The sequence below is a fragment of the Talpa occidentalis genome, unplaced genomic scaffold (assembly GCF_014898055.3).
Source record: "Talpa occidentalis isolate TD23 unplaced genomic scaffold, MPIMG_talOcc4v2.1 talOcc4.3, whole genome shotgun sequence".
Classification (NCBI taxonomy): Eukaryota; Metazoa; Chordata; class Mammalia; order Eulipotyphla; family Talpidae; genus Talpa; species Talpa occidentalis.
The window spans coordinates 130,248,605-130,264,544 of record NW_023603184.1 but is presented as its reverse complement, the minus strand read 5'-3'; the positions used below and the strand labels follow the sequence as shown (position 1 = coordinate 130,264,544).

Here is a 15,940-nt window from a genome sequence, read left to right as displayed (position 1 = left end):
GTTTGACATCACTTATCATCAAGGAAATGCAAATCAAAACAATGAGATACCACCTCACACCTGTAAGAATGACACATATCAAACAAACCACAGAAACAACAAATGTTGGCAAAGATGTGGGTTGGAAGGAACCCTCATACAGTATTGATAGGAATTTAGACTGGTTCAGTCCCTACGGAAAACAGTATGACCTTTCAGAAAAAGTTTATTTTCTTATATTATCCCCATGTTCAGCTATAGGATGAAGAGTCAACTTGTCCTGAAAGGCCCCAGTGTTCTGGTCTCTGTCAATCTACCATAGCCAGTTTTCTCTTTTCCATCCCTCCTCCAAATACCTGTGCACATTTAATTGCTACCACCTACCTATTTTCTTTAAGCACCCTGTACATTTTAATATCACTTCCTCCAGCTAGTCTTTCCCAATTCCTCCCTCCTCCGAACACTTAGGTTAGAGCTTATAGTTGCATGCTTTCACAACACTATGTACATTTCCTTCATAAAATTCATAGTTTGCAACTATACTTGGTTGCATGATTATCTGCTTTAGTAACTATCACCTCTACTAGACTGGGAGTTCAGCAAAGTCATGTGCCATTTTGCGCACCATTTAGTCCCTAACACCTAGCATATTATTTGCACACAGTTAAAGCATATAGTAGGCACTTGAGAAATATCTGCTGAATGACAGGATGAATATGAATGAATGAATGAAGTGAGCATATGACTTGTGACTTGAAGGCTTTCCCCTTCTCTACACTACCCTGCATTGCTATTTTGGTTGTGAATTGATTGAGGACATGGGACATAGTAAGAGAACCCATAAATAAATACAGACATACTTTTACCTATGGGGAGTTTAAGCTTCTTCCGGAGGGAAATTCTGCGGGACCGTGAACGGGCACGCCGGTCAGAGGTGGTCCCTGAGTGGGCAGTGGTGCACTCAGAAGTATCCTGCTCAGACTGGCTGCTGGTGTCGCTTGCTGCACTCTGGGATTTGAACATCTTGCGCCAGAAATCTTTTCGTCCCAGGTTTGCCCCTTGCATTTGTTCATCACTGTAAACAATCAGAGGATAAGAATCAACAGGTAACACATGTGAAATCCACTTAACTTTTTTCAACCTCCTGCCAATGACATTGAGGCAAGTCATGCAGGGTGATCTTTGATGAACTGGGAATTAGAACGAGTAGGAGTGGAAGGAGGGAGACCAAGTTGAGTCTCTGAGCTCCTCCTAAAACACGTCATGCCTCAGCTGTCAAACAGAGGTGATCACTTTTTTTAATGTTAATAAAAAGACTAAATATTATTGCAGGTATTCATCTGCAATGTGAGTCATAATAGCGGAAGCACTTACAATGTCAGTAAATATTTAACTACTTTTTTTTTTTTTTACTATTTCCTAAGGCATTCGCAATACCATATTTTACTTTCTACTGCCACCCCAGTATAGCAAGATTCTTGGCACCAAATAAACTCACAAAAAATAATTGAGCAAATAAATGAATAAATAAAATGCAATATCCATACCTATAGACTGTATCATCCCACAACTGCTCATTTAATTATATTGTTGGATTATTTCATTCTTTTTTTTTTAAAGATTTATGTATACAAGAACTGGGGTACAGGCAGAGGTGTAGGGGGTGAGAGGATTCACCAGAGGCAGAGTGGGGAACAGAACAGGCAGACTGACTGAAATCCACTGCTGAGGGGAGCAGTGGGCAGGCGAGTCAGGAGAGGTCTGCTGTGCCATGAGGGTAGCTCCCTGGGTGGGGCTCAAACTCATGCTGCAGTGGCTGTGGATAGCTTCATAGGTTGTGTTTTAACCTTTTGCGCCACTACGGAGGCCTATTTCATTTTCTTAAGTCAAATAAACTGAAGTAAGACTGAAAAGTAAGAAAAAAAATCATACCAACTCACTAAAACATGGGAAACTGCCAAAGGGTTTTTTTAATTAAACTTTTTTATTTTCTTACATGGTTGTTTATTTTAAAACAATACCTGATTTTTTCCCCTCAGGTGTAGTCCCAAAGGGGTGCTTGGCTAGGACATTCCAGAGGAGGAAGAACAGTGGCCAAAGGTATTCAGAATTGAATCTCTCTATGAATAATTTAAAAAAAGGCTAATTGAAATGAGATTCCCATTTTCATTCATTAAATTAACCAAGACTTGAAGGGAAAAGACAAAGTAACTGTTACTATCATCCTGCCAATGATGAGATAAAGTAACTCAACTTTCTAGAAAGTAGTTTAGTAATAAGCTTTCCAAAGCCCTGTATTTGTATCTATACCAAAGGCAGAGAAATACAATCTCCAGGCAGTTATCCCTAGGAGATAATGAAACAGCACACTGAGAAGTTGATGCAAAGAGGTAGAAAGCTCACTGAGGTGTTATGGGTCAACACTGAAAACTTGGGAATCATCTAAATGTTCATTTTGAAGTTGGGGAGCTTGATACTTGCATTTTCGTTCGATTTTTTTTTCCCCTCAGCAGTGTCTTTGCTATTCAAGGTCTTTGTAGTTCCAAGTAAATTTAGTGATTTGAAAAATAAAAATAAATTGATAGTAGAGGACATTGCAATGGTTATCAGGGCCAGACAAAGGTGAAATGGACTGTTCTGTTTCAGCTAAAACAGGGCACAAAGAGTTTGCCCTACGTATTGTTACAAAATTTTCATTGGGGGGCCTCCCTGGTGGCACAGGTGTTAAAGACACAGCACTATCAAGCTATCAGCAGCCACTGCAGCATGAGTTCGATCCCCGGCCAGGGAAGTGACCCACATGGTGCAACAGACCTCTCGTGTCTCACCCGCTGCTCCCCTCAGCAATGTATTTCAGTACATCTGCCTGTTCTGCTCCCTGCTCTGTCTCTGGTGAATCCTCTCATTCTCCCACACATCTGGCCTGTATCCCAGTTCTTGTATGCATAAATAAATCAATCTTTTAAAAAAAGGAAAATCTTTATTGAATATGCTGATAGTCATTCATACATTTAAATTTAAGAAGTCGTAAGTGATTTTAAGTAGATAACATCCCACCCCATCTGTTACACATTATTTTTCATTATCTGCAGGTGTGTGCATGAAAAGCTTAAGTGGGGCAAAGACTGGAAATGGGAAATGCAGTGAAGGAGGCTTCCTGTAGGTATGAGACTGGTTCTTTGTGATTTGTCCTTGCAGACATCAGTGGAGCTGGGAATGAGAGGTAAAGGGCAGAAACAAGGCAAAGTGCAAAGGATATGAAAAACAAGCAAACAAATAGAATAGAAAAATGGAATTTCCTCCAGTGGACAGTGCTCGGCCCACAGCTACTTACTGCTCTGGAGTCTGGGAGGGCCGGCCAGACATGAAGCTGCGGCACTCCTCAGGTGCGGACACCTGGCCCTTGTCCACGATGATTCCTGCCTCCGACCTGGCAAACGGCACATCCACCAGTCAAAACACATCAGCGTACCACCTCGCGAAACTTCCTAAAGCCAAACACTTGTAGACAAGCAACACAGCTTGTAATCCTATGACACTGAGAATCTATGTGGCGTGGTATTTAAATCCTATATTTGACTGAAGACCTAGCTGCCTGAGTGCCCAAAAATATCAGCATCATTGCAAACAGATTCATTCACTACAATCAGGAATTTATTTTTAGAATTTTCTTTTATTCTTCCTAGTGGCATTTTGTTGCGAGCCAGCTGCAGCAGTCTGGGTGTCAGTGGTTCCTGAAGGATGGGACAGCGTCGGCGAAATCGCGAGGAAAGGGGAAGGGGAAATGAGGAGCCGCAGACACTTGATCAGGGTGCTGACATCATTCTCCTGAGGGTCTCAGCAGTCCTTTATTTATACTAAGCAAATCATGAGTGCACAAGCATATGCATTAAGGTAGGAAGATAACAATCATCACGTTTTTTCAAGAGCAGACAAAGGTCTGTTTGCCATCCTGCAGAGGTTATAACATTTATTATTCTTTGTCTTAAAGAAGGCACAGTTGCTAAACAAATGTTTTCAAGATAGTTATTTACTTTAAACAACCCAACAGTTATTGTACTACTGGCAAAAAGCCTATGTGTCTGCAACTAACATTTCTAAGTTTGCCATGGTGAACGATTAACTATGGGCTACAGGAAACAAAGGGCAGGAAGTTACCTGGGGGAAGGGAGACAAAGAGATTATTTTTTGACTAACCTATAAAGTTTAGACTAACATATAACTAATTGATTAACGCAAAAAAACAGAAGGCTTTTATATAGAAATCATCATTTATAGTATATTGTTTTAATATTTATTTGATATTAAGGAACCAAGGGCCTGGAGGGCATTAATGCCAGGCAAGTTGCACTGGCTCTTCCCTAGCCCCCAGCTCTCAATCAAGGGAGGAAGTTTCCTAATCTAACAAAAGAGTTTTCTACCTATCACTCCCCTACTTATCTAGTCAGCCTAGTTTCCATATTTAACTTTAAGATCAAGGGGCAATTTCCTCTTCCATAAGGTTGCTGGTTGTTGTTCTACAGAACTACAAATATTTTATCATGGGCAGGATCGGAGATGGTTATAGCCTTTGATTCTCAAAAATGGTCAATATGTTACATATCAGTAGTTGTAACACTGACCATTTCCGAATGCATTATTTGTGCTGCCGTGATTACTAGCTCAACCAGTCACAATATTGCTGTTGACTTATTCTTGAATGCATACTCTAACAGAGTCACATCCAGGGGAATTAGCCCTAAACAAACAGGAAGAATTTAGCAGGAGTCAACTATGGCCTCTCCTGGTTTATCAGGAATTTTCTTATACTTGGAGCATGGCTCACCTCTGCCACCCAACTGTTATCTTTAACTTTAAAGTAAAAGAATTTCCTTCTTCAATTAGCTCTTGCCTCAAGAGACCACATCTCTATATCAAAGACTTGGCCGATAGATGTTTTACAGCCTTTTGTTCCTAGAAGTTTTTCACTTTGTTAATGTAAAGCCAAATGTTGAATTGCTACCTTTTTGGCAGCAAATTTTATTAAAAAACATAATATTTGTATCATGCAGTGCCATTTGTCATCAAATTGGTTATTCAGTGATTGATCAGTATTTGCAGTTTTACTTTTAAATGTGTATTTTAGCAATGGTAGAAACTAGCCATAAACAAACGAGGAGAATCTTGGAGTCAGCTAACGAGATTCCTGATTTTTCAGAAATCTGCCCCATGCCCAGACTTTTGTCAGACGACATGAGTAGCGCGGCTCCCAATAGCATTTCTTGTTGAATAAGCATATAACAAATTTAAATTTACTAGCAGGGAAATCAGCAGAGTACTGCTCAGCAGTTTGTCTTTCTCCAAGTTTAAAATATTAAACTTACTGAACCAAACTATAAGGAATCAGTAATTGCTTTTCCTTTATGGATAAAAATGTAAATTATCTATAGAAGAACAGAGACATAAGTAACATTCTGCCATATAATTAAGAACCATGGAGTGAAGTTCAAGTATATGAGTTTGGGATCAACTGAGCTCATACTGAGATGGGATTTGTTTAGTGGGTAACTCATTCCTTTCTTAAGCTGCAGCCGGATCAGCACTAGTGACTGTATGAATACAAAATCATTCCACCAGCCCTGAAGTTACATGTCACATTTGGAACAACATGAACAGAACAACAGAGGATTGCATGCTGTGGACAGAAGGCTAACGCTAATATTTAGATAGCTCACACTTCCAACCTTTTACTGCCTGCAGGCTTAGATTCTGGTTCATTTTCTTCCACTTTTTTCCCAGGTGCCAACTTCTCAGCGCTGTCAAGCAAAGCACTAAGGGCCACTCTCCTGAAGACATTTCCATGAGCCTCTTTGATAAACTGAACCAGTTGACGGATATCACAATACAGCCCCTATTTGGAAGCAAGAACAAAATTTGGGGAAAGAGAAATAGTTGTGTGATTGAAATTTGCACATGAAGAGGGGAAAAGGTAAAATTCCTTAGGCTTAGATCAGCATTGGAAACCTAAAAGGAAGACCCTGTGTCCTCACTATATGTTTTGGTCACTCCGCCAGGGGAGGGAGAAGACCTCAGAGCACAAGGGCACCAAATTGTCCAGACTGCCCAGTCCTGAGAACATCAAAGGACCTTGTGAAATGACAGGTATGGGCTGATCACTGAGTTTCAGGGAGGCTCCCCAGGTTCTAGGCCTTGCCTAAGACCTGGGATTCTTTGCACTGCACTGGGAAGTGGAAACCCAAGAATCAATGAGGTGTTACTTGTAGCCATTCTGGTGGGATTGTGATTCAGTGTCAAACTTAAGATGATTTATAGAAAATTAAGAAATGGAGCTACCACTTCTATACATGACTTTGTGGACTAAACTATGTAAGCATTCATATATATTTGAATTAACTTCTCATATTACTTCTTGCCTGGATCAGGTTGAATGCTTCAATTATTTTCCAGCTTTGAGAACCTTGCTGGGGTGGCTTTGACAGTCAGAAAAATTAAACTCCCTTTGGTTTGGGGTTTTATTGATCTCAAATTAAGTGAATAGTTTAATGATTTAGAATAGCTTAAAATGATTTCCTTGATTTAGGTCGATTAGCAGATAGTGCCCATAAGTATAAATATAATGATTTCTGCACAGGAGTTATAATAAAAGACGGATAATATAGAGAAATGCTTCTTTCAGCCCAGAGAGACCTGAATGCATCTATTCATGTCAGATTTCATCTGCCTTAATCTACATTTAAGTACCCTAACCACAATCACTTTGGTAGCAGTTAAGAACTAACCTTTTAGAGCCTGATTCTCTCCATTTGTGGCTTCCGTGCTTAATTAACAGTCTTTTATGAAGAATAGCTAAAACAATTACAGTGCTCAATAAAAGAAAACAAAATCTATTTCAGTAGAATGCTTGCATTAATTTTTAAAGTATGAGTGGTTCCCAAAAAATGCTTGAGCTCATTCTTTAATAATTCACAATCCAACATGCTATGCTCTAGCACCTTCTTTCTGAAGAGCTGAAAGTAACTTACAGCTATTTCACCAGTCACCACTGAGCCTCTCAGGTGGATGAGGACAATAAGACAATTGGCAGGCAGGTAAGGAGTAACCAGGAGGTATGTGTTGTTGAGACTCCACCAGGAGTTCCTGGTGACATTGGGAAAATAGATATTTTATCTGTAAAGAACAGGCTTTCCGTTTTCAACCTATTTCTCCAGGCCAGGACATGAGAACTTTTCTCAGCACAGACTGAGCACACCTGTGGGAAGAAGAGGTAGACTTCTCACCAGATTCTCAGGACTGTGTAATTCATGCGTAGTTGAAGCGCAGCGAGTGATGAGGGATTTAAACATGGCACTGACGATAATGCCTTCCACATTCTGGGCTGTGGATTTGTTGTCCACTGTAGTGAAGTTATTTCCAAACCCAGCCTTGTCTGGAATGCAAATACTCCAATTAAAAGCAATGTTTCCATATAGGGGAACCAAATAAGACATCAGTGTAAAAAAATAACAGTACAAAACACAACAAAGCAAAAACGGACTATTATAAATTAGAGACGTACTGCAGGGGAGGAGGTGGAAGAGGGATCAGAGGGAGGAAGGGAGGAGCACAGGAGACTGTGGTGATGGTGCACAGGTGCACTGAGGAAGGAAATTCTATGGGGACTACACCTGAGGGGGTGGGGGGAAGCAAATATTGTTCAAAAATAAAAATAAAAAATAAAATAATAAAAGCAATGTTTCCAGGAGGCTACACAGTTTAAAGAAGTCATGAAGTACTTAGCACCCAGGAATTAGCAAAAGGCTACACAAAATATAGAAACAGACGGTTAAACATACCCTTGCTTTAAAAATCTCTATGTGGAGCTGTAGATAAATGACTCAGTCTCCTTCAAATCTTTATGGAGATATGTAGCACATGTCCCACAGTATTTTATTTTCCTGAAGTAACATTGGTTTACAATTTTGTTTGTGATTTAGAGGAATAGGAGCCCCTCCTTCAGGTGGTTACCACTCCACACACACACCCAAAACACCCACAGTCCCCCCTCCATAGCTCATTGTGCACACTCCCTACTTTCATCTCTCCCTTAACTTCTCCCCCTCTGAGAGTCTCAATTCTATAGTCAGTTTTCTAGAGGTAGTTATTTTGGTTTTATTCCCATAGAATTTGTTGACAATTTCAAGTGATAAATTTTACCAGAGAATCAACCACTGACACTATGAAAAACTTTCAGACCTGGTATGTTTTTTGTTTATATTTACAAGTGACATTGTTTTATATTATTAGTATTGAGGCAACTTTGGTTTACAATGTTCTAATATATGATTTAGAGGTAGAGGATCACACCCTTCTGTGCATGTTACCATACCACACCCACCACCAAGGTGCCCATAGACCTCCACTGTAGTCCATTTTGCCCCCTCCCCATTCGGCTATGGTTTTCCCTCTTCCCCTCTGGTATTTTTTTATAGATCATTTAAAGAAAATTAGCAAGCTACTAAATGATCCCTGAATGGAGAAAGATTTAATTTGATTCAATGTTTTTGGAGGGGAAGTGACAGGGAGCAGCCAGTGTGCGGGGCTGGGTGGAGGGCGGGAAAAGGCAGGGAGAGGCCTTGCAAAACAAGTACAAGATATAAAAAGGAGACAGTCCTGCAAAGAGATGAGGCTGTCAGGTAACCTCTTGCTACCAGAAACTTCTTGGACATATGGAGAGGAAACTAACAAGTTCTCTTGAGGCCATGTCCTAACTCACACATGTGTGACATGCCAGTGAATGGAGGCCATCATGTCTGAGTTCATAGGCTAGTTTTTCATGCTTCTGTGGAACTTTCTCAGGGACACACTATCCTTGCCAAAGGATTCCTTTAGATTGTGGGGCAGGGTGTATGCAGCTCTAAGACCAATCAGTAGGAACTTGAGGTCTGGCTGACTGATTCACAGGGAAACATTTCACTTGTTGGAAGCTGTTACTAGTTTTACATGACAGAGAGAAACATCTTAGTCTCTGCTTCCAGTTTCTATCTCAAAGCTTACACAGAGACAAAACACTCTTATCAAGAATATCTCTTGCAGTATCTTGACTACAAATCTCACTTCATTGATTTTTTTAATATTTAATGTGCTTAAGATGATTTTGATAACATAGATTATCTCAGGGACATTAGAGAGGAACAATATGTTCTTTTAATGTGATAACCAAACAATAAAGCCTGGAATAAAAACAGTTTGAAAACTGCTACTAAATCCATCAACAATAGCTTCATTATAATTTAACCAACTACTATCACACATGTATTATGTAAATAAAAAAAAGCCTATGAAGTTATTTCTTCCCAGGCTCTAATTAAAGTGGGCATTTTACTCAACTCAGGCATTCTACACCACTTTCATTTCATCACTGAATTTGCATGTAAGTGGTATTGGAGGTGTTCAAGCTTATAGATGCAGTTCGCGTCCACTGGCCTTCACTGTAATATAGTTCCCATTACTGAAATCCTTCTTAAAACCATGAAGTTTCTTTTTTTTTAAAGATTTATTTTTATTTATACAAGAGCTGGGGTACAGGCCAGAGTCATGGGAGGGTGAGAGAACAGGGAGCAGAACAGGCAGAATGACTGAAATACACTGCTAAGGGGAGCAGCGGGTGAGGCAGGAGAGGTCTGCCTTGCCATGTGGGATTCTCCCTGGCTGACCAGGGATCGAACTTGTGCTGCGGAGGCTGCGGCCAGGTTCACAGAGCTGCACTCAACCCGCTGTGCCACCAGGGAGACCCCACCATGAAGTTTCTTAACTTAAGCTTAAACTAGGGATAGCATATGTTTATGTTTACCAAAATTGTGTTACTATTATGTTTACTGTACTCATGTGTTTTTTTCTTTCCTTTTTTATTTTCTAAGAAAATTGCCAAATTACCATGCCTCACGTGTCATATTTACTTCACGTTTATTGAACTTATGAATCTATTATTTTCTTCCTCAATATCTGCCACAGTTGTCATACAACGGAGTTGATTTGAGAAAGAGGAATGCCAGGAGGGGTAGTAGATGGATTGAGGGGCTAACGGTGAGCATGCTACAGATCAACAACTTCTGATCCACCGAGGTAAGTGGCCTTAAGAAAACTGAAAATGTGGCATCAAAGATTATGTGCCATTTTTCTTTTCTTACTCTATTACACTTACACACTTTCTCTCTCACACACACACACACACACACACACACACAGAGGTGTCTTTTCCTTTAAAGTTGGTGTGCCTCTGAAACTCTACCTGCTTCACTGCATAGCAGTTTCCTCTAGAACTTGGTACAGCTTTACTTACTGTCAGTGACCGGCTCCATACAAAATCCTAGCAAAGCATGCAAGAAGTCCACTACATTATTGAGAGAATCCTTGTTCACATAGTCCCTCATTGTTTGTCGGAACTGCATCTTATCTAGCTTGTATAGCTTAGTGAGGCAGTTCTGGGCCTGCAATGAAGGAAGAAAAGTGAAAAAGTCACAAGTACCAGCTTAAGCTACGGATACTGTTAGTGTGAGAAAGGAGCCTTCAAAAAAGCAAAGGCTTCCATTCATCCCTATTGCCTGGTACCAACCAACCCAGCTGGCCCTTCCCACATGCTGCACCTCCCACCCCTGCCTCACTAGCCTCTGTTGTCTGAGCAAGACATGGACAAAGGCAGGCTGAGCAGTATGGGTTTATTTTCCAAAGGGTTGCTGCTCAGGAAAACCCCAAAGTTAAAGTGTAATGCTGGTCTCAGAAGGAGATCAGTATTTCTACCAAGATCAAGATTTTAAGATCTCATGACAACAGCTCAAAGTATAAAATTTAGGCTGTAATAGGACAGGTAGCCCAGGTTTAATAAACCTCAAAGCCTTTGTGCAATGGAAGCAGCATGGGAGTCCCTTGCTTAGCTACTTGAACTTCAGTAGAATTAATGGAGGGAGTGAGAGGGACGAAGGGAGTGGGTGTCCGATGTCCCCTTACATGTTTAGGAGGGGAAGGCCTTTGAAACATAAGAGGCATATAAAGGCAGATCTGGTTTTCTTATCTATCTTCATTCATATGTGAAATAGAAGTTGGTCTTATAGGTGTGAAAAACAAGAAAGATTATAAAATGCTGAAATTTGGAATTAGCAATAGACTTCATGTTATCACTCTTCATCTCTACCACAAAGTTAGATGGATTGATATTTTCAACGATTTATTTTATTTATACAAACAAGAACTGGGGTGTAGGCCAGAGGTGTGGGGGGGAAGGGGTTGTGGGAGGATTCGCCAGAGACAGAGTGGGGAACAGAATAGGCAGATCTACTGAGATACACTGCTGAGGGTAACAGTGGGCAAGACAAGAGAGGTCTGCTGTGCCATGTGGATTAGCTCCCTGGCTGGGGATTGAACTCATGCCACAGTGGAAGGTAATTGCTTGATAGCACTGATTCAGTGATAGCTTTAACACCTGCGCCTCCAGGGAGGCCCTGGATTGATTTTTTTTTTTTTTCATTATTCCCTTGTGAATTCCTAGAAGATTGGAAATTAGGTGGTGTTTTTATTTCAGAGGAGTTACAGGATGCTGAATCCCAAGCTGTTTTTCCCCTCACAAAATAAGTACTACTTACTATAAAATGAAGTTTGCTAAGGAGTTACATAAAATGTATTGCCTGACGTAGTATTTAATTATTATTCCATAAAGAATTTTTGAATATCTTCACTGCAATATTTACAAAGCACTTTAAAATCCTTGTTTGAAAGTACAAAAGTACATATTATCCTATTTTCTCTATAAAATACATTTAAAAAGGTATAGTTCTAATCTAATGTTTTGAGGTTATTAGAATGTCTAAATGAGTTCCATGGGAAATTTAAGAGTCAGAATATCAAAACTTGAGTACATTGATACTGAATAAAAATTTTAAATTTCTCCAAGAGGTATATAATTGCTAAGGAATATATTCCTTTTAATAATCCAGGAATATCAGCTAATGATGATATTATTCTAAGAAATACATGCTAGGGTTCCTAAGCATTTTGATTAATCTTTAGAGTAGGCTGTTTCTTCTCCTAAAGTATAGAAATCCTTAATAAGTGAACAGTTAAGTAATTTTTTTGTTAGAAACTGAAAGTTACCAACGGTTTCATTCACTTGTGGAGTATAAATAACCAAAGAAGCAAACTGACAAAACACAATAAAAATAACTCTTAGATTCTATGACTACTACAGTGGTTAGTGAGGGGATGGGAGGGTAGGAGGGGAATGTGATTGGGTAATGGACTGTGCTTTGGTGGCTGGTGAGTGAAGCACGAGCACATATGGAGGTGTGAAGTTGTGCTTGCAAAATTATATAGTCATGAAAAAAAAATTTGATAAGAAATAATTTTTTAAGTAATTTCTAGAAAACAATGCTTTAAAAATCTGGAAATACCTAGTTTCTTAAATTAGGCATTCCCAGGAGAAATTTCTCAAATTTATATCTCTTGAAGAATGTGTTCCCTAAAGAGGAGTAAATATAATTCCTATAACGAATATTAAGTTGAGCTACATGATAAGGGAAAGGTTGCCATTAAGTAGTCAAATGAGAAGTCAGTAAAAGTCTGTCTGGACAACTTAGTGGGAAAAATCCAATACTCCTGGAGAGGAAATTATGGTCGACTAAGCCTCTCAAGTGACTTCTGATTCAACTTCCCTTACTTTCCCCAAGTGTAGAAAGACAGGTTCTGATATTTATACCCTCAACTAAAGCATGACACTTCTTGTTATATTTTAGTGTTTCATTTTGTGGAATTGGTCTTTTGTATGAAGTGAGTGATGCATATTGCCTTAAAGGCACTTTTTCATACTGTGATAGAATTAAAATTCAAATGTCAGAAATCATGTATGTGTACACTGATATGAGCAACATCAGCTTTCTATTGCCTCACAAATTATTTTCTTTTTCAAATTTTGGCCTCAAAATCTAGATCTTGGTCCAAGTTTTCTAGTTTCAGAATTTAGAAGTTACTTACTATAGCTATAACCCCCATATACATAAAGCAATATAATACAAAAATGACAAAAAATATAAAAACAGAAGGATACATGATGGTAGATAGGTAGATGATGGATTGAGACTCAGCATGCTACTACTGTGTGAACATTTCACAAGAAAACCTAATACCAAGGAAAATGGCTGGCATTAGATTTTGACATGATCCTAAAACTCTGCTAAGATACATCAAAAGGTTTTGTGGACTAAATTTGCATCCAGACCTTAGGTTTTCTTACAATTTCAATTCAAAAGTTCATATGGGGCAACTGTCCCAGCTGGGACTTGTTGAGGAGATGGGTCATTGCTCAAGTGTGAAGGGAAAAGAAGCAATAAGCGAAGGCGAAGGCAAATGCAAATGAGCTGGAATAAGATCACATTCCATGACTTGATGCTTTGCAAGCCCAAATGCAGAGTTTCAAGTTTCACACAGTTCAAGAGGACATGACCTCAAACGTTTAGAAGCCAAGAATTTATTCTCAAATAAAGCAGCCAGAAAATGACTGGCTACTTTTACAGTCCCATTTTGTCCCAATAAGGGCCATTTTCCATGTCTAAGTAAGAACAACAAACTAAGCCTTAAACTTAGACCACTTTTTCTAATATAAAATAGGTTTCTATAACACCCAGGCAGGTGATTAAAAGTCATTTCTCAAAGATCATGGGAAGCTCATGAAATGTATTCATCTTTGCAAAGTTCTTTAAAACCATAAGTCACATGTTCCAATTATATACCCTTTCATCAGCTGGGAGTTGTCCTGCTCTTGGCAGGCCAATTAAAATTTCCTAAGCCTGGGTTTTAGATGTCTTGAGATAACTGGTGGGAATCTTCCCACTACAAGACAGCATTAATTACCCCTATGAAATACAATATTTTTCAGGAAACACTGACCCTCATTGTCAAAGGACTCCTGAATTGGAGGGAGGGAAGAGGGAGAGGAAATGGAATCTACTGTAATTCTCTTACATTCTCTCGGAATACCTGGTGTCTCAGACGATCTCCAGAGAGCCCCCGGTGTCCTTCTCCGCAACCATAGGCACATCCCAAGGACTTCACTATTTTAATGAGCATGGTTAGAGCAAGCCTATGGTTGCTTACAGGTGTACTTTCATCCTAGAACCCACAAATGAGAAAGAAAGAGAATATGTTCACTTAGCCTACTACTACTTAGTGCCACTAAGATTCAATTTTATGATTAAATCAACTCCATATATTATACAGTAAGCACCTGTCTTGGGAACAAGAATTACTAAGGGCTCAACAAGCAGGTTAATTTTCCTAAAATCTAGAATGAGGTTAAAAAGAAAAATGTCTACACAATTTGAATATCCTCCAATGCTAAAGGACATGAATGTAGGCCTCTTTCTTAGAAGAGATGCTTATGATGCAGTGAAACAGAACAGGTCTCTCTTCCTGCCCCATCAGATAAGCATTCCTATCTATTGCATTTAACAAGCTTGTCTTCTTGCATTCTAAGAAAAAGGAAGGCTATTTCTAGAAGATAATAAGGAAGCTTAACATCTAAGTTAAACATCAGGTATTAAAAAAGCAAGCTGGCACTCACCTGAAATCTCCATGTGCCTGCATCAAAAGGACATGATGACCCTCGCCCATCTCCTTTTTGTTTTACTCCTTTGTATAAATACCCCTGCCCTCTGCCAAGGAGCAGGACGGTGGTCTTACACGAATCTGCTGCCCTCCTCAGTTTGTCAACAAATTAAACCACTCTCCTTCTCCTAAATCTGTTTCCTTTCATTGGCTGAGAGAAACTGAGGCCAGCATTCGGGTATCACTTACATATTCTTGATGAGCTAACAGAACAATTTCCCAGAGAGACACAGTGAAAACTATCGAAGAAGTCTAACAGATTTTCCTAGAAACTACCCTCATCAGGGAGGTACTAAAAACACCACCAGGCAAAGACTATTGCTAAATTTTTGGAACTGACCAAAGTCTGGAGCTTTGAAATTACATGGGAATTTCTGACTTTTTCAAAGGGTTAGAAAAATCCTTACACTTCAGATGTATTGTCATACTTATGCAATAGTAAATCCTTACGGCTCAATAGGTAAAACTTCCTGAGAGGAATTAGGAGAACCATTCCCCTTTCTTTGGACCCTTTTAATCCTCAGTGTTAGTGGAGAACATCCTGGAAAAACAAACTTCCTTAAATTACTTCCAAAGAAGCTGTAATGGGTAGGAAGGGGCACTGCGCAGGTTTTCTGATCCAGCAGACCGGGTAAAGGAGAGAGTCCTGGAGCACTCGGTGACTTTTGCAGGCTTTTATTGGGATTACCAGGGACACAGCAGGCAGGGGTGCTGGGGGTGCTGGGAGGCTGGCAAGTCTTCACCCTGTCTGGGCTCTCCAGCGTTTTCTTGTGGCCTTGTTCTCTGCTCCTCTCGTGGTTTTGCTTCTCTTTCTCTCTGCTTCTGCTGGCGTCCCAGTGACGCTGCCCTTAAAAGCCCAGTCTTAGCCCCGGTGAATCCCATTTAAATAGCCCCACACCCTACTCCAGGTGCCCGCCATCAGGCATGCATTCGGGACCACAGGGTTCCCTCATCTATCCTAATGGCGGGAGGGCAGAAAAGCCTGATACTTTTTACCTTACCCCACAGAAGCATAAGAAAGCTGTTGCTAAAAAACACAGATCCTGCCATGGGGCAAGCCAATATTTTAGGGAAGCATCAGCCTTACTCACTTCTAGATACCTCCTGATGTCTGCACATACATCATGGACCTGAGATTCCAGCTCCTGTTCCTTGATTACATATGTTAGATAACTAATGTCTCTGTTTTAGTTTCCTCAACCTTTAAATTGCAATCTTAATAGCTTCATTTCCTGCTGTATCAGTTTACTACAAAGAAAACAACATAATGATGGATGAGAATTTCTCTATAAAATGTCTTTTCCATAGTCATATGATCAAATTGATAAACTCT

The 15,940-nt window shown here is 39.8% G+C and overlaps 1 protein-coding gene across 2 annotated transcripts in view; it reads right to left on the bottom strand.

The window, feature by feature from the left end:
- The window catches only part of UNC80 (unc-80 homolog, NALCN channel complex subunit), a 184,253-nt gene that overhangs the window by 125,150 nt on the left and 43,163 nt on the right, over positions 1-15,940 (bottom strand). The window contains exons 14-19 of one of the 2 annotated variants that reach the window (XM_037523962.2): positions 13,966-14,112; positions 10,298-10,445; positions 7,257-7,405; positions 5,703-5,869; positions 3,314-3,409; positions 846-1,054 (exon numbers count right to left, since the gene is read on the bottom strand). In XM_037523962.2, coding sequence (XP_037379859.1) covers positions 846-1,054; positions 3,314-3,409; positions 5,703-5,869; positions 7,257-7,405; positions 10,298-10,445; positions 13,966-14,112 — 916 coding nt within the window. Of the gene's footprint in view, positions 1-839; positions 1,055-3,313; positions 3,410-5,702; positions 5,870-7,256; positions 7,406-10,297; positions 10,446-13,965; positions 14,113-15,940 lie in introns of both variants that reach the window. The other variant, XM_037523964.2, reaches the window with a different exon arrangement.